At 38.3% G+C, this 19,520-nt stretch overlaps 1 protein-coding gene across 2 annotated transcripts in view; it reads left to right on the top strand.

The window, feature by feature from the left end:
• Positions 1 to 1,305: 1,305 nt before the first annotated feature.
• Positions 1,306 to 19,520, top strand: part of LOC145778909 (dedicator of cytokinesis protein 7-like) — a 99,300-nt gene continuing 81,085 nt past the window's right edge. For both annotated transcript variants that reach the window (XM_082590500.1, XM_082590499.1), the window contains exons 1-7: positions 1,306 to 1,488; positions 1,913 to 2,009; positions 3,638 to 3,763; positions 9,666 to 9,757; positions 16,151 to 16,283; positions 16,762 to 16,884; positions 19,107 to 19,315. In XM_082590500.1, coding sequence (XP_082446626.1) covers positions 1,394 to 1,488; positions 1,913 to 2,009; positions 3,638 to 3,763; positions 9,666 to 9,757; positions 16,151 to 16,283; positions 16,762 to 16,884; positions 19,107 to 19,315 — 875 coding nt within the window. In that variant the 5' untranslated portion in view covers positions 1,306 to 1,393. The remainder of the gene's footprint in view (positions 1,489 to 1,912; positions 2,010 to 3,637; positions 3,764 to 9,665; positions 9,758 to 16,150; positions 16,284 to 16,761; positions 16,885 to 19,106; positions 19,316 to 19,520) is intronic.

Genomic DNA, 19,520 nt, shown 5'->3' with positions numbered 1-19,520 from the left:
GAGAAATAGCCTATTTTTTGCGCTACCTACTGTACTGTGTGTAGGCCTACCCGAAAAAAAAAAATAACAAAAAACATTAAATCCGCACCTACCAGGTAAGTCTGCACAAGCCTATAAGATTCAATTTGCGGACTTAACTGGGAGATTACTGTACTTCAATCACACTGTTTACCAAATCCGTGTTTACCATCATTCCAGCCCCACCATAACCAGTAGAATCTCCACTTCAAAACAACTTGTATATTCTTTTACCCCCCTCAAAGCATTTTTGTGCGTTGATTTTTATGTCTAATTTCTTCCAGTCTCGCTACCGGAATGGCCTGTTTCAGCAAATCCAATTTGGAGAATCCGATTCGGAGAAATACCATTTCGGAGACAGCCTTTTTTGGAGAAAACCGATACAAAGAATTTTTGAGAATGTGTAGGGATTATTTAGGTTGGTGGTTGTTGTGTTTTTGCTTCTTCTTCTTCTTCTTCTTCTCTCGTTTGACTTGTAGCAGCTTAGATTGGCAATGCCTCCTCGTGCAGCCAAGATACGGTAGTTGGGTCCAGTTGTCGAATACCAGTGATTCCACTTGGGGGTCGTAAGATGGAACATTCGTGGAGTATGTGTTGCATTGTTTGTTCTACCGCTCCGCAGACACATATCGGCGAATTATGCAACCCCCACCTAAACAGATTAGCTCCAGTACAGCCAACGTCACATCTGATCCTGTTCAATGTGACCCATGCCTTTCTTGAGAGGTCTGCTCCAGGAGGGATGGAGAGTGCTGGCATAACTGAAAACTGGGGAGGGATATGTGGCAGCTCGTTCCATTCTTGGGCCCATGTTTCCATGCAGCTGAAGTTCTTATCCACAAGTTGTATAGCGTATCGATGGAATGGGCGCCTTGATGATAGGCGTGTTTTTGCTAAAGGTTAGGCAATTAATGTAACCTATAACACTGGTCAACAAGAAATTTTTACAAGACAAACTAATTCATACTAGCAGGGTATTTTACCAGCTATACTACCATACTACCAGAAGGGTAGTTTCGAAGGCCATTTAACTAGGCGGGCACTGTAGATTCTTTGTTGTATAAAACTCAAACTAGCAATTGAAGCAAATACAAAAAATTGCAATAATGAACAAGAGTTTTAATAGTGAATTACATAGTTACACTTGACTAGCCGTAGCATATCTACAAATAGCAGCTTAGTCTTAATACTGATTATGTCCTTTTACAGGTGTGATGATTGTTTACATGGAGGTTTTATCTAATCAAACAGATATGAGTGGGTGGATAAATAAGATGAATCCACAACAGTTTAATTAGTAGTCTAGTTGCTTAATTGTCAAAGTGCTGTATGTTTCATTGTAACTGTTAGTGGGTCTATAGAGGAATCCAAAAAGATGTCTTCTGAAATTTCTGACATTCTTAGTGGATTTTCATCTACTAATGAAGCTGGACTTTTTTCTTCATCTCGAACTGGAAGTGTCAAGCTACGGTTTGTAGCCTACTGCATACTACACAAAAAAGTTTGATAGTAGTGAATGGGCTCGACATGACATGGATGTGTATAAAAACAGATTTGTATCATCATCAGGTTCCTTCCTCTCGTTGAGGATTGGAAGCGATGAAATGCCAAGTGTTTTGTTTTGCAATATTACAATACCAGTTAGTAGGCTAGTCCTGTCTTAAATATCATTGGTCCAAATTCTTAGTGATCTGTGCCTGATGAACACCCAGAATTTTCAGTATTGTGATCAGTTTTCTATGATATAATAAAATGTAATTACTGTAAGAGTGTAAGTAGTAGTTATCTTTTCATTTTTCAAAGGTTTGAATGAACAAATAATTGTTTTGCATTTGCAAGTTTTTAGAGTTTAGTATCATGACATTGACTTAATTTCATCTACCTTTTGTTGCAGAGGAGGAGATAGCCGAAAGCGAATTCCATCTCAGTTTCTTGAATCCATTTCCTCTCATGCCTCCCTGATGGAAAATTCTAGTTTTCTATTGTCTGGGGTGAGTCACTCAATTTTTTTAATAGATATATCAGTAGTCTGCTGAATCTGGATCTTTCTTGAGCATGAATCTTTGGGGCCATGTTTTTCAGGTGCAAACAGTTAGGTGCCTGTCAAATAGGTGCGCACACTGTGGCGTTACAGTATTTAAGTGCGGCGCACTGTGGCACCCAGTCATCTAGGTGCCATTTGGTGTGTCAAATTATGCTCATAATCTTTTATTAAAATACTTGATTATGCGATAGTTCTCCCCACTGTGTTATAAAGTGAATGTAACTTTGAAACATGTTAGTGTACAGCGGCTGACTATGCAGTATGCAAGTACAGCTAAGAACCCAATTTGTTTGAACAGTAGTGTTTGTTTACACTTTAAAATGTAATTGTAAGTTCAAATATCAATATTTTTCTATCTGTATATATATAACACAGACTGGTACATTTTGATTAATCGGCCAATATACGCTAGGCTACACCCTACTATTTACTACTACTCCCATATGCACTAAATGTTTTGTCCACATACACTGAATGTTTTGTCCACATGCACTGAGTGTTTTGTCCACATGCACTGAGTGTTTTGTCCACATGCACTGAGTGTTTTGTCCACATACACTGAATGTTCTGTCCACATGCACTGAATGTTTTGTCCACATGCACTGAATCTTTTGTCCACATACACTGAATGTTTTGTCCACATACACTGAATGTTTTGTCCACATGCACCGAATGTTCTGTCCACATGCACTGAGTGTTTTGTCCACATGCACTGAGTGTTTTGTCCACATACACTGAATGTTCTGTCCACATGCACTGAATGTTTTGTCCACATGCACTGAATGTTCTGTCCACATACACTGAATGTTTTGTCCACATACACTGAATGTTCTGTCCACATGCACTGAATGTTTTGTCCACAATCCACATGCACTGAATGTTCTGTCCACATGCACTGAATGTTCTGTCCACATACACTGAATGTTTTGTCCACATACACTGAATGTTTTGTCCACATACACTGAATGTTTTGTCCACATGCACTGAATGTTCTGTCCACATGCACTGAATGTTCTGTCCACATGCACTGAATGTTTTGTCCACATGCACTGAATGTTTTGTCCACATGCACTGAATGTTTTGTCCACATGCACTGAATGTTTTGTCCACATGCACTGAATGTTTTGTCCACATGCACTGAATGTTTTGTCCACATGCACTGAATGTTTTGTCCACATACACTGAATGTTTTGTCCACATGCACTGAATGTTCTGTCCACATGCACTGAATGTTCTGTCCACATGCACTGAATGTTTTGTCCACATGCACTGAATGTTTTGTCCACATGCACTGAATGTTTTGTCCACATGCACTGAATGTTTTGTCCACATGCACTGAATGTTCTGTCCACATGCACTGAATGTTCTGTCCACATGCACTGAATGTTTTGTCCACATGCACTGAATGTTTTGTCCACATACACTGAATGTTCTGTCCACATGCACTTAATGTTTTGTCCACATGCACTGAATGTTCTGTCCACTTGCACTAAATGTTTTGCTTGTATTTTGTTTTGTATAATAATCCATCTTTTTCTATTGATGATTTGGGATATGTACAATTGTACGTTGCAGAGCTTATTAGATGATGTGGTTGCACCATTGGAGTTGGAGCAGGAAATAATTTCCCAGGTTGAAACTGTTTCTGCTGAAGATGATGCGGTCAAGCATCTTGCCGAGTTTCCGGCTGATGATATAGAAGTAGGAATTTAAACAATAAATATTAGCCTATACTATTAATACTACAAAAAGTGCTCAATGCCAAGTCAAAAGCCAAGTAGAGCAAATTACATCAAATATACATATAGTTGCTACTTTCTAAACCCTCTACAGTTCACGGCCTGTTTCACCCTAAAAGAGTTTGAATAAGGACCTTCTGATGATAAACTCTTTTAGGGTGAAACAAGGTGAAATAGCGTATTTTTATATTAATATTATACAGGGTCAGGGACTTATAGTATAGGGATCGCCAACTCGCCTGGATATCTGACAAGCGGAGTGTAAAAATGATGCAAGATATTTTTTAAATTTTTAGAAAAAATATTATTTTGGCATTTTTAAAGTAGTGGTTGCCCAAAACTTGCCCATAAATAAACGAGCAAGCTTTGGGCGACCACTACTCTTTAAAAATGCCAAAGAATTAGTTTTTCTAAAAATTTGAAAAAATATTTGGCAACACTTTTACTCTCCGCTTGTCAGATATCCAGCCGAGTTGGTCATTCCTATACTATGAATCCCTGTACAGTGTACAGGGTCATCAATAATCAAACAACTGTATCTAACAAATGATAGACAATGTTTAGTAACAAACATATAATATTATTGTCAAATAAATAAATTTGCGTCGATAACAAGTCGGAGACGCTTCAAAAAGGACCTGCAAGAGTCACGAATAAGTTTTCGAGGTATTTTGGCTCATTTCTTTTTCAGATTAACCTTCAGTGCTTCCAACCTTTGATTGTGTTTAGTCGAAACCATGCTCTCCAGGTAAAACCAGATGCCAAAGTTTAGGGGGTTCAGGTCTGTGGATGAAGGAGGTCATTCTTCCTTGGAAATGAAAAACGGCACATTGGCTGAAAACCAGTTTTACGTTTTCTTAGCTCCATGTGAAGTGAAGGGGCAGAATCTTGTTCGAATGACTAATTACGTTTTTTGAAGTGTTTCTTTGCCCAAGGCAATAAATGAACCCTCAAGAATATCATTTTGATAGTTTTCTTGGTTCAATTTCACTCCTTGGTTCACAAAAATCAATGGACTCCTTCCTGATTCGTTGACTGCGGCCCACACCATCACTGATGCCGCCCCTTGTCTCCGAGTGACCACCCGAGGTTCGACGTCACCATCTCTTGACCAAACACAATCATTCTGACTGTTAAAATGATGCTGGACATCAAATTTCTTCTCATTGCTGAACGCAAGATTTGGCAGCATGCCTCCTCCTTCAATGTGTGAGAGCAGAATTCTGGCTCTGGAGAGACGTTTCTCAACATTGGTATTGGCATTTAGCAACTGTTTCTTCGTGTGTTTGAATGCGGAATGGCCCGTTTCGACGAGTCCGATTCGGCGAGTCCGATTCGACTAGTCCTATTCAGCGAGTTCCCTATTCGGCGAGAGCCTTTTTCGGCGAGTGCCCTATTCGGCGAGTTTTTGAAATTTTTAAAAGGAAATTATCGGGTACCGTAGCCTAATTGCAATTGCCGTTTTTACATCGTTTTAACGTCGCTAAACGTTGAAATCGTGCAGAAAGGAATAAAAATAAAATGTTTGAACTATTAAATTAAAATTCGTTATGTCAGTTCAGTTATTTTTATTTTTGACCATCATATCAAAAACAATACACGTCAACATAGCAAAGGTAGAAGCGACAAAACGCGAACGTTAAAACGTGCTTGAATTCGTCATGTCAGTTCAGTTATTTTTATTTTTGACCATCATATCAAAAACAATACACGTCAACATAGCAAAGGTAGAAGCGACAAAACGCGAACGTTAAAACGTGCTTGAATTCGTCATGTCAGTTCAGTTGTTTATCTTTCTGATCATGATATCAAAAACAATTCACGTCAACATAGCAAAGGTGTAGAAAAAGGTAAAAGCGACAAAACACGAACGTTAAAACGTGCTTGTGACCGAAGTAAGTTATTCAGTTGAAAGAAATTTGGCAAGGTTGCATCACCTTCAGAAAAATTTAAGATATGAAGAGAAAATAAAACAAAGAAAATGTTACAAAAAAAATAATGTTTATATATGTCTATAAGTTAGTACTTTTGAATAGTTAAAATCATAGGCGCCTAACTATTTTTTTGGCCGTGGGGGCGAAAGCGTGTTTCATCAGCAGCAACGTAAATTCAGCGAAATGTCACGCAGATGGATGACGTAATTATGTCGCCACACTAGGATTGCTTTTATTGCCATACTCGGAGTTATCGCTACGTTCGACCTACCGTTAATTATTATAAACAAAGCTCGACCAAAACACATGCTATGCGTCTGCGTTGGCTAGCGGTTGATGGACTGCGACTCTTTAAGCTAAGCGCAACATAAAGTTTAGCAACAAACTAGATTTATTAGCATGAAACAAGAGACGAAAAGGTTTACTAAAAGGTATGTATACTGTAAATGGAATGAAAATACTAACTTGATCATATGCTTGAAAATATACCTGTTAAAAGCAAAATCATTCATGTTTACAGCAATTCAACAGCACGTCACCTTTAATAAATTTAAAAGTTGCTGACATCCGTAAACAGCCCTTGAAAAATAGTTACAGAGAGACGTTTGATTAAGTTTTTGACTTGACATTGCTCCCTTTTCACTACAATATCGCAACTTATGGCTGACCAGCTTTCAAGTTTCAATTCGCTGTAATACGCCCATTTTCGTGTTGCAGATGAAACAAAAGATGCGCATATTCCCCGCCTTTGATCGGGTTTCTATGGCAACGGACGTGTGTGCGCCATGCAGTTTGCGCGAGGCCGTTGTTGTGTTGATTATGCCGCTTGTGCGACTGTGGGGCGTGGGCAGTGCGGTTTGTACCAGCCCTTGTTACGTTGGTTAGTGGTAACCTCGGGCCGAGATTTCAAGTTCATTTTCACAGCAACCGATTCACTGCCGCGACAATTCTCTGCAGAGGTTTCAACTTTTCAAAGCGACAGCGAGGCTGTTTGCAAGCGCATTAAGTTAAACGCACGCTGCGTCAACGTAGCAAATTATGTTGTTTTTGGGTGCATTCAACATCTGATGACATTGAATCGACGCAAAATGGTAGATTTTTGCTATGTCACAGGCAGCAAAATTAGTCATTTTTACATTGATTCAACGTCTGCAGACGTTAAATCAACGTAAAAATGACAGATTTTTTTGTCTGGAGTGGGATTGTAGCATCGCTACTCGTTCTAGTGATTATTTACTGCGAAGCTGTTGCGGTTTGCATTTAAAAATGTTTTCCTGCTGCCGATCGCTAGTTCATCTATTGTTTTATGTATCAATGCCGCATAAAAAGTTGCTCCCACGCGGAAATGTACGTGGGGGCCTGGCCCCCACGGCTTAGGCGCCTATGGTTAAAATGATTAGTTTGGATCAACAAATGTGTGACCTACACTCCTACAGCTTAGATTGAAAGGAAATTATCGGGTAGGCTACCGTAGCCTAGTTATCCCGACCAGCAAAAATTTGTTCCAAGAACCCAGTTAGCCTAACAGTTCATTTTTACATTGTAGTAACAGAATGAAAAGGCTAACCAAATGTGTGGCCTATCGTTTTAACGTCGCTAAACGTTGAAATTGTGTAGAAAAGGGTGCTTTTGCTGACTAGGATACTTTGAAACTGAGAAACATTCACAGAAGCCCTACGATACGTTGCATTTTTAAGATAATGTATTCAGACGTTGATTCAATGTACAAATGAAATGTTATGCTAAATGGGTTCTTGGAACAAATCGTAGGGCTTCTGTGAATGTTTCTCAGTTTCAAAGTATCCTAGTCAGCAAAAGCTCCCTTTTCTACACGATTTCAACGTTTAGCGACGTTAACACGATAGGCCACACATTTGTTTAGCCTTTTCATTCTGTTACTACAATGTAAAAATGAACTGTGTTCTTGGAACAATTTTTTGCTGGTTGGGATAACTAGGCTACGGTACCCGATAATTTCCTTTCAATCCAAGCTGTAGGCCACACATTTGTTGGTCCAAATTAGTCATTTTAACTATTCAAAAGTACTAACTTAGTTATAGACATAAACATGATCTTTTTTTTTTTTGTAACATTTTCTTTGTTTTATTTTCTCTTCATATCTTAATTTTTTCTGAAAGTGTTGCGACCGTGCCAAATTTCTTTCAACTGAATAACTTACTTCGGTCACAAGCACGTTTTAACGTTCGTGTTTTGTCGCTTTTACTTTTTTATACACCTTTGCTATTTTGACGTGTATTGTTTTTGATATCATGATCAGAAAGAAAAACAACTGAACTGACATGACGAATTCAAGCACGTTTTAACGTTCGCGTTTTGTCGCTTCTACCTTTGCTATGTTGACGTGTATTGTTTTTCATATGATGGTCAGAAATAAAAACAACTGAACTGACATGACGAATTTTAATTTAATAGTTCAAACATTTTCTTTTTATTCCTTTCTGCACGATTTCAACGTTTAGCGACGTTAAAACGATGTAAAAACGGCAATTATAATTAGGCTACGTACCCGATAATTTCCTTTCAAAAATTTCAAAAACTCGCCGAATAGGGCACTTGCCGAAAAAGGCTCTCGCCGAATAGGGAACTCGCCGAATCGGACTCGCCGAATAGTAGCAGACCCGTTTGAATGGGCTCATCTTCAAATCTTTCTTGAGAACTGTGAACATGGTTCCATAGACCACGTCCGCCTTCTTTGCCAGTTTTTGGATTAAGGATTCGATTCAATTTATTTTTCTTTGTCAGAATGCAAAAGAAATGATAATGTGAAAAAGAAATACGGTAACAAAACCAACAAAAGGAAAAGGTGGCAAAACCATAATGGTTTAAGACGTGCATGAAAGGATCTAATATTGCGGTATATGCATCGATAAATATAGTTAAGCATGGCCTCCAAACCTGATACTTCAAAACAAGTAGATGAATTAGTTAAGAATCAGAACAACTGGAGCGCCAATTCTTAAAGCAATGAGAACACGACTGAATCTAACAACATCACAAAAACAAACTAATACACACATACTGTAATTATGTAACAGACTATCAGAACAAGGACTATTTACAGATTTTATAGAGAAATAAAGTGTTCGCAGCAACGATATTAAGTAGCCTATTTAGATTGCAGAACAAATACACAATATAGCAGCTCAATATCAAGATAAAATAGTTAAAAAAGCTTTGTTTTTTAAATTAATTTTCTTCACATGTAAGAGCATAAGAAGTATGATGATATAGCAGCGTGTTTTTGGTATTGCCAATAAGAGTTGAATCATCTTTTATAGCGTCAGTGAGGGATGGAGTGTTTTGGTATCGCTAATGAGAGGTGGAGACTCTCTGGTAGTGCCGATGAAGGATGTAGTGTCTGAGTTGTTTCAAGCATCTTTTCCAAACCAACCTAAATAATAATCTTACGAAAAGTCAAGCGATCCTCTGAACGAACGTAATAGCTTATAATAATCAGGGGGTAATTAGATTCAAGCTTGTGGTAACTTAGTGATATATTCTTATCTGGCAAATTATGCAATACAGTATAGTAGCTTATTCATGGAAGAGTAAAGATAGTAGTCATCATCCTTATCCATTCGGGTGTAATATATGATAAGATACCTAGGCTATATAATGTATAATAAGGACCTTCAAATGGGGTTTGATTGTTCAGCACTTCGAATTAAAAGAGTTCTACCGGTTATACTTAGTGACAGTTTTGTTACAACAATAGCACATTAGGTGCAGCAAATGAAGAGGCAGGATTACAAACACTTTCGCACGGATGTTTACATTGTTTACTCTATTTAACCAAAAATATTTGTTAAACTACTTTTATGTTCTTTCGAAAAAGTTTATATGTTTTTTAATGGTTTCTAATTAAATTAAAATATCCGTTTTGTTCAATTAATTTTTTGTTTGTGATAGGTTTTGACTGAGGAGAGACAGTATCGCACTGTTCAGCCACCTCTTCCTAAGGATGATATTGACTTAAGTTCACATTTGAAGGAATGCTTGAAGTAAGTTATCTTTTGTTATGCACATAAGGTATGCACATCATTTCTCGTATACTTTGAAAATTTTGAAAATTAAAATAGATATTCATCATCGGCCATGCCTGAATAAGGCGTCGGCTACCGTGAGTCTCCGCAACAATCGATTGTCCATAGTTCTTATTTAGTTTACGAAATCTTGGCTTGTCCAATGTCCATGTTAAAAGATTTTTGAAGATTTCAAAACGTGGACGCCCCGGTGCCTTTGACCAGGTAGTCACTCCATCATTGCCGAATGTTCAATTCCGCGTTTGCGGTAGACATGCCTGATAAATGTCAATTGCCTTTTTTTGGTAGTTGTGATGAGGACGTGAGGGGTGCACCCAGAGCATCTCCACACTTCTTAGTGATCTTATCCATCCAGTTAATTCCCATCATTCTCCAAATGAACCAAATTTCAGCACTGTTGATCTTTCTTTCTATCTGCGGGCATAGTCCAGGATTCACAGCCATACAGCAGAACTGGCCAAATGTATACATGTAAAATTCTTATTCTAGTGTTTAGAGAGATTGAGTTAGATTTCAGTATTTTGGCCATTTTGATGAAAGCTTGTTTGGATTGTGCAATTCTTGATTTTACATCGCTCCAGCATCACCCATTCGAAATAACTATAAAACCCAGATATAGAACTTGATATTATTCAACAAAAAATAGACTGGTCAGCACTGGACTGTGGACTCCCTCCCATCATCTTTGAACCCTCCTAAATTGGGTTTCACATAATTTTTATAACAGGAAAACTAAACAAGGTACCGGTAACAACATTATTTTTGAGCGTTGAATTTATTGTAACCACCCAGTTTTTGAAGGTCTCTAGTATTAAACTGATGGAGCAGATCTGCTTGACCATCTGAGCTGCTACTATGCTGTGGCGATCCTTTGTCCATTACTAGACTAGTGCAGACAAACTAACCACCCAGTTTAGTTTAAATGTGCAGACAAAATCTTCATACTTGTCAGTACACATATATATTAGAAATGTTTTGAGGTAATTGTAGGGATAATTACAAAAATTAAACTTTAACATTTGAAATGGAAGCATTCATCATCATTCCTCAAAGCCAAGTTCCGTCATCCCCAAGCAAACTTCGAACAACGACAAAGTCAAGTCAGTCAAGCGGCAGAAATACTATTGGTAATGAAATGGAAACGCTTTTGCATAAACACAGTATTTTATCACTTGAAGGTTTTGTCAATATTCTTGGAAAAAATGAGGTTGATTTTGGTTTGAGTTCATCCATTGTAAATTATACAATCCCTCACCAGTTATGCGTGCAACGTTCAGAGTTTAGATTAGGTGTTGCACGTTTTCTACTTAAAGTCTCAAAAGATTTGTCCTTTGAAGGGTACCATTATGGGATCAGGCACACTATAAAAAGTTTGTCTGTCTTTCGTGTTTGTGACCTGGATAAAGTGTCAAATCTTATTAAAGCAATAAATTTTTTAAACAACATCACTACAAGTGCTGCAAATCTCCAGTATGTCTTTCTTTTCCATTGTGGAAAATAATATACAACTGAAATGACAACAAGAGCTTTTGAATATTTCTCAATGTCTCGTTCACTCTATAGTCGTCTTCGAGAAGATTTCCAACTCTCATGTATTTCATTACTTACAAGATTGTCTGATGTCTAGCAGAGTAAATCTGTAAAGACTGTGACTATTAGTGGTAAATTAAGACTGTAACTTTTTAAAGCGGTATTTTGACAACTGCACAGATGTTCGTCACGGGAATGTGGTTTTATTGATGGATGAAGTTTATGTAAAGCCTGCCTTGACATCAAGGTGGAAGTATTTTTGGAAAAGTTGTTACTACCCCAGAACATTGTGCGACCACAACTTTAAGTTTCATGTTATGTAGCCTGTTTGGCGGAAAAAAATTTCTCAAAATGTTGCATGTTTATTGCTTAGATGCGGATTTTCAATTCTAGGAAGCTTACGTTTTGGGAAATATTCGATGTTGTGGTGGCTTCCCTCTTGCAGTAATCTGTGATAATAATCGAGTCAATCAAAGTTTTTTCAAAAAATTTGACCTTATTCCAGAAAAGCCTTGGTGTACTACTGTGCAAAAAGTATTATGTACTACATAAATTCTTCTCATTTTCAACAGAAATCTTCTACCACATAACAACTCTCGATGTTCTCTGAATTTCCCCCAAGCAAACCTTACTCTTGTACCGTGGTCACTGCCGCTTCACAACCACCACTGGCATTCAATCTATCTCCTAGATAGCAAAAGGCATTCACTGATTCATCTTCGTCATTCAGCTTTTCAACAGGACCAACCATTCTTCTTCAATCTTCTTGCATCTTGCTTCTTTGACGAACAGTATGAAATAAGTAATATTTAAAAACATTTATTGATCTTTTTCTTTACTGAGTATCTTCTCTGAGTCGGTCTTTTGATAACCTATAGGCCTACCAATTTCCTTTAGCATGGTTTTGCATGTTTCGGTAATCTCAAGTCATCATGTTAATGACTATTTTCAGTGATTAATCACGTTGACCTCAGCTCTTCAATCATCAACTATTGTAAGGAAAAACTTTGTTGTGGCGAAAAGTACAGATGCAATAGCCATAACTGAAGAAAAAATGCCACCCACTTAGGCAATGCTATTATTTACACTGTTATTAAATTGTTCTTATTTGGCACCGACACTGGCGTGACAAGCTATGAATAACTTTGTTATGAATGCACTCATTGCACTGTTATTATTTTGACTTGCTGCTGTTTCAGATGTTGAAATTTCAATGTTGTAATTTATTCCTACATCTCAAAATGTTTCTTAGATATATGCAGTGCACTGGCAAGGATTTTTCACTGCATGTTTGTATTAAGTCTGATAGTTGCAAAATGAGCTTAACACATAATGTCACTACGTATCTTGTTTAATTTTAAGTTATAGCGGTTTTGCTAAATCCAAGTTGGAAGGTGTTTAGGTGGGTGCCTGGGTAGGTGTGTCTTATCTAAAATGGGCATCTTCAGTGATGTACGCGTAATCGCGTATACAAAAAATATTGACGCCATCAGCATAAACGCAAACGTTCGAAAAACTATACGCCGTATGCGTCAACGTAACTTGTAAAAAAAGTTGGCGGCGTCAGCGCATACACTAGCGTAAACTCATTTTGTTTGCTAGGTGCCAAACATTCACACGGTATAAACCACTCGAAACAAACAAGTTTTATTCTGAATTTCCACTAAGAAACATAAGCATCTGAAAGTGTTCATCTGACATTTTGCTGTGTTTTGGTTTCAATGTGTCTTTGCCCATTGAAATCATTCTTTTAACTGCAAAATTAAAATACAAACAACAACTTTACGCAAAAAAAAACGCGAAAGCTTTACGACGTAGCCTCAAGCGACAACTATCCAAAAAAATGTGGCCGCAAGCGTTAGCGTAAACAAAAAGTCTACACCGCAAGTCTACGGCGTAGAATTACATATAAATTACATACATCTCTAGGCATCTTTATATTGCTGAGGTAACATTTGAACAATATAATTGCATTTGCCTGAAAGAGGTTGATAGCATCCCTGTTGTTAGTTAGCCTTCGAAGCTGTTCCGAGAACCTTTCGTAATCAACAGGTCCAGACAACGCTCACAAAGGAAGGCCATGTGCAAGACTCTGTGATGTAGCAACTATTTATAACAATCTGTTTTGTAATTCTATAAAAAAACACGCCACTTTGTATTTCCTAGTGGTGTTCCTCTTCATCTCTCCACCCACTGAGTTGCAGTTACACAAACAAGTATGAACATAACTACTGCTTTAATAATGCTCTTTCGTGGTATGCCACCGACAGCTCATCTTACAATCTTCTTTCACAACCTTGTTTCGAGGTTTTTGTTACTTTCGCAATTCGCTCTTGCATCATGAGTTCAATTGGCAGACAGCGGTCCTTCCAATATCAATGCTCCACCAGTAGTAGAACTAACTCAGAAGGAATGGCTGAACCTCAATCGTTTGCAAACTGGGGTGGGCCGTTTCAACAGCAACATGTTCCAATGGTGCCTCGCCGACTCACCATCTTGTGCAATGTGCATGTCTCAGATTCTCAGACTGCACACCACGTTAATATCTACTTGTCCTGTATATCGACCCCAGGACAAAAATATGGACCTCACACCGCTCGATGAACACACAGTCCATTGGCTGCTGCGCCAGGATATAACAACGTGACCTGCTGCGGTTAATGTCCATAATAATAATTCTATTCATCTCTGAGTCTAGTAGTTCTAAACCTGTGAGCCATTTTCCCCGAAAGAGTGATTTGACATTTTTATGGAGTGATTTAGAATTTTAGACCAGCGTTTAATTTTGGTTATGCTGCGCTAAAATGTTTTCATACCTGTAAAGTGTACATAGGAATGTTTCATTTTACTTAACATCACCTCTTCCCTGACATCAATGGTATCTTTGGCTTTTGTTTATGTGATACAGTAGGCCTACATTAACGTTAGTTTACGGAATAGTGATGATCTTGCATTGCTAATGCATTGCACCGAGTCGCCTAAGCTTGATTGGGTTGCACCTGCCTGTAGCTGTAGTTTGTAATTATGGCAGCAGGACTTGGTACCCACCACGTAGTGATTTGTCACTTGTACACATCGGAATGGCCCGTTTCGGCGAATAAATCATGTAATGATTGATTAGTTTGGATCAACAAATGTGTGGCCTACAGCTTGGATTGAAAGGAAATTATCGGGTACCTTAGCCTAGTTATCCCTACCAGCAAAAATTTGTTCCAAGAACCCAGTTAGCTTAACAGTTCATTTTTACATTGTAGTAACATTAGGCTAACTGGGTTCTTGGAACAAATCGAAGGGCTTCTGTGAATGTTTCTCAGTTTCAACGTATCCTAGTCAGCAAAAGCTCCCTTTTCTACACGATTTCAACGTTTAGCGACGTTAAAACGATAGGCCACACATTTGGTTACCCTTTTCATTCTGTTACAGTGAATTTATGTTTTGCCGGCCCCAATCATATCTCGCATCAATAATATTTGTTCAATCAGTGTGGAATTAGAATTAATGTCATACAATGGTAGCAGCAATATCGCAATTTGGAATGCACCTTCACTTAGTGGTTTGTTGCCATGATTTGCCTGGAGTTTATGGGTGACATCAACACGTTGGGATTGTCTTACTGGATATGGCAGAGAAAATATTGTGGACTGCGATGAGAAACAAGTCTAAGAATCGACAGGAAGACTATTCCAAACTGTCAGGTTGGATTTCGAAATGAATATCATTATCCAGTCCTTTCCAGATGGGCAATAAGTGTTCTTGAAAATGCAAATTAGAAAGGAACAGGTGATTGGCATTCGATTACAAATTAATTGACCCGGTTGCGCCACTATAGTACACGTTTGTGCTGGTACTGCTTTGTGAAACGCTGAGAGCAACGCTAATCTACGATGGATATACTGCAACATAAAAACAAACACACACAATTATTATTATTGGTTGCAAGGTGTAATTGTTATTGCTAATCAGTCTCTCTTCTAGAGGAAACAATGTTCACAAATATTAAGAATCCTTTACATATCTCAACATGCCATAGCACATGTCACAATTTGCATTTGAGAAACTCATACACCAATTGTCAATAGTGTTTTCAACACATTTAAGCCTGACGTATTTCCACCTGTTCCGTTTTTATTTCCTGAACTTTTTTCTTTAATACATAAAATGTGCCGTTGATCGAGTGTCGGTTACATTGAGATGTTTGAAACAATTTCAGTTTTGAGAAAATATTTAACTATTATAATATCCACTTGTTGAATGGAACTGCTTGAGTATTCAAAGTTGCGAAGGTAATGAAGTGCCCATCGTTGTGACTCGTTTCAAGTTACTCGTCGTACTCGGTGATCATCTTCCTGTCAAGACACTGTATCAAAATTGCATTGATTGACAGCTCATCAAGTAACGCAGCTACAATTCATCTCAGCAGTCATCGCTGTGTTTGCATATTTTTCACATAATATGATGGCGCCATTACGTAAAGAACCATCTTTTATACAATTTTGTTTTATTTCGAACAAACAAACACTTCTTATTCTCAAAGATTGTTGATTTGTTGAACCATTTTTCGATCTTGATGGCGACCGCTTCATGTATTCTCAAATCGAATGTATTGTTTGCAGCATTTTATGAGCATTCTATACTTTCTGACAAGCTATACTCGAAAAATCTTCAAAATTTTAGAGTTTAGAAAATGCCATTATTAGGTTTGTGCTACTACCTTTTAGTTTTTTATGCTCGAGAGTTAGCTTGTAGTTATTTAGTAACTTTAATTTTCGTGCTCTCACTACATTCTTTGGATGCAGTTCACTCACTATTGAGAATTCTCAGGTCTTTCACCCAAGGCTACACCACAGTAAAGCGGAAATACATCTCGTCCAATGTAGACAAAGAAGTCGCGGCGGAAAAGCCACTTCCCCGACTCACTTTTGACGGAGATGAAGAAGAACCTGCCCAAGAAAAGGTGATTCACGTGAAACTGTGGTAAAGCCAGTTCCTATAACAAACCTACTGTTCATTGTTTACTGTTCATTGTTTATTCACAGAAAAAATTCAAAACTTTCTAACCAAATTAATTGAAGTTTTCTTTTGTATAACAGAGAATTTTGGCAAATAGTTTACAAAACTGCTCATGTAGAATATTTTAAGTTCAAAATTCTGCAAATCAATTACTTTGATGGCTATGTTAAAATAAAAGAACATAGCACAGCTTTACTTTGTTCGTTTGTGGAGTAAAATATGGGATGCGTTGCTTTGTGGGGTTTTATCAAATATACGCAGGAATCATCGTGAGTGGTCTTCACAAAGTGTTGTCACAGACAGTTTGAGTGCAGGGAATCCTGTCGAAACTAGCAAGCACTCCACTGCAATCTTGAGATGGTTGATGAAGTAGCGATAGAAGAAAGTTGCAAGAGCAACAAATTATTCGACAAGTTTTGCAGACCTCCGAAGAGAGCGCATCAGGGCACGCCATATCACGTGGAAGTCTCACATCGAGCGTCGTGGACTTGAAGAGTTCCCCTGCTGACCCCATCATCAAGGAAATGCTACAGTTTACCCCCCAAGTAAGCTTCTGCAGAGGGCACCATGAGCGGTCAAGGAGTGGCATATTATTTTCAAGGAACGAAATCGTAATATTTATTAGTACAATAAAGTGACAGGTAAAGTATAAATTACGAATGTTTATAGTTTATCTTCACTTTATTGTATGCAGGGTGTTTCAAAAAATTTGACATCATTTGAGACTTAAATATCTCAAAAAGTATGTACTTCAACCAATGAAACTTGACAGGTACAAGGGTAAACATATTAGTTGATTGAGTTTCGCTTTTAGCAGCATGATCGTTGCGTACTTCACAGTGTAGATTCCAACGATCTGTTTAAGCCTGATGCTGCGAGTTTTCGTTGTGGCAATATCGAATTGCACGAGCTTTCGGAACACAGTTCCCTGCAATAGCGCCTAACAGCACAGAAACGCAACAGCCGGCAGCCTCAAGCTAAACCAAAGAGCCACATGAAAGAACCACTCACTGAATTCAACACCATTCGTCATAGCACATGACTAGGGAACTGTGTTCCGAAAGCTCGTGCACTTCGATATTGCCACAACGAAAACTCGCAGCATCAGGCTTAAACAGATCGTTAGAATCTACACTGTGAAGTAAACATATTAAGTTTCATGTCAAATTATCAAATCAAATTGTCATTTGCACACTATCAATTTTCAATGTGTGCTCTGCCAGCAACACGGTACACGTCAAGTCGGTAATCGAGTTCGTCCCAAACTCGTTGCAGCATGTCTTCTGTAACAGTCTCCAACGCAGTAGTGATTCTTTGCTTCAGTTTTACTAGGTTTGCGGGCAGAGGAGATACGTACACTAAACCTTTCACATGTCCCCAAAGAAAGAAATCACAGGGAGTCAGGTCGGGTGAGCGCAGGGGTCATGTTAGCAGCACACTGTCATCATTACCGGCACGTCCAATCCATCTTCCTGGTAGATTATCATCCAAGTAAGCTCGTACCGAAAGCTTCCAGTGAGATGGAGCATCGTCTTGTTGGAAAATGAAGTCCTCCGCTTCATTTGCAGTGAGTTCATCCATAAGCCAGGTATGCAGCATGTGTTGATAATCATCGCTATTCACATCAGCCTCGAAGAAAAACCAGCCATGAACATGTTTCTTGGAAATTGCACAAACAACATTCACTTTTGGAGAATCCCTCACATGCTCCACTGCGGCATGGGGGTTCTCTTCACCCCAAATTCGAACATTGTGCCTGTTCACTTTACCACTTTGTTTGAAGTTTTTCATCAAATTGGTCTTCCAGTTTCTGTTGAATCTTAATACAGAACTGCTTACGTTTTACCTTGTCGTCTGCTTTGAACGCTTGGACGAGTCGCAGCTTGTAGGGTCTCTTGTGCAATCGTTTCCTTAGAACACTGTTGTTGCGGGAATTTGAACTTCAAAACTCGCACTTCTTATGAACTTTGGTGGACTGTTTACAAGTTTTCTGCGAATCTTCTCTACATTCTCTACTGGCGTTGACTTCCGCCCAGATCCTTTTACTCTGCTTAAGCAACCTTCTCATTCGAACTTTTTATGTCATGTCCAAATCTGCTTTCCATCTGGCCCTTTTGTTCCAAATCGTTGCGCAAATGCACGCTGCACAGTCTTATTCGACTGTTCTAGCATAGGCTACTCCAGTACACAAAATGCTTTTTCTACGCTATTGTATGGTATTTCTACATCTAAAAAGAAAAGCACCTGAAAATTAAAAGATAAAATTTTATGTTGTATCTGTACATACTTTTAAAATTTGAGATTGTATACACGATAATTGGAAAAGTTACAAGACTGTACGATGATGTCAATTTTCTTGAAACACCCTGTATTTCATGTTAAATGCTGTGTGGTTGCTAGGGTGTAATTGTCTATGGTTTAAGAAAATCACCTCTCTACCTAAATTATATATTTATTAATGTTCTTCATTCCCATCGTTTCATCATGCCCATAAATGTTAGTCATGTTTATAGAAGGTTTTTGATTGAAGACTTGATTCTCATCTATAGCATTGTAAGACTTGTAGAATCAAGTTTTAATTTTATCAAACGTTTTTCAATTTACCGTTGATTAATCTTATGTTTTAATCACTTTTAGACTTGTATTGTTTGAAGTAAGAGCTGTTTATTAAACGACTTATTTATGTTATTTACAGTAAGTTGTTGTTTGAGCTAAAATTAGGCGGTAAAGAACTGAGGCCCATCATATGCCATTGTCATGGTTACAGGAAGAGATTGATGAAACAAATGCGTCACTTCGCGCCCGCGATCGCTGCGATAACTTCTTTGGTCTCCTATCACTGGTTCAAATGACGACTTCATCCACCCCGACCAACGGGTTTGATGACCCTGAGTTTCCCATCGAGAAGCTCACCCTGCCACCTCCTCCCTCGCAGCACTTTGGTCATCGCCTCTTGGTGAAGTGCCTCAGTCTGGAGTAAGTGGCCTTGTTCAGTTTTTGGTAGAAAGGTCTTTGATTACAATCCACTGTCTCTTTTTGATTCGAGTGGACTTCATGCATTTTTCATTTAACCTGATAGTTATCAAGCGCTTGATTAGAAAACGCCATTAATCCTTTTCAGATAAACTAATTGATGTGTCATTTCAACTTGCATCATGTTCACTCTGTTGCCATTCCTATT

The sequence above is a fragment of the Aplidium turbinatum genome, chromosome 10 (assembly GCF_918807975.1).
Source record: "Aplidium turbinatum chromosome 10, kaAplTurb1.1, whole genome shotgun sequence".
Taxonomy (NCBI): Eukaryota; Metazoa; Chordata; class Ascidiacea; order Aplousobranchia; family Polyclinidae; genus Aplidium; species Aplidium turbinatum.
Note: the sequence above shows the minus strand (reverse complement) of the source record. Positions and strands in the feature narration are given on the sequence as shown.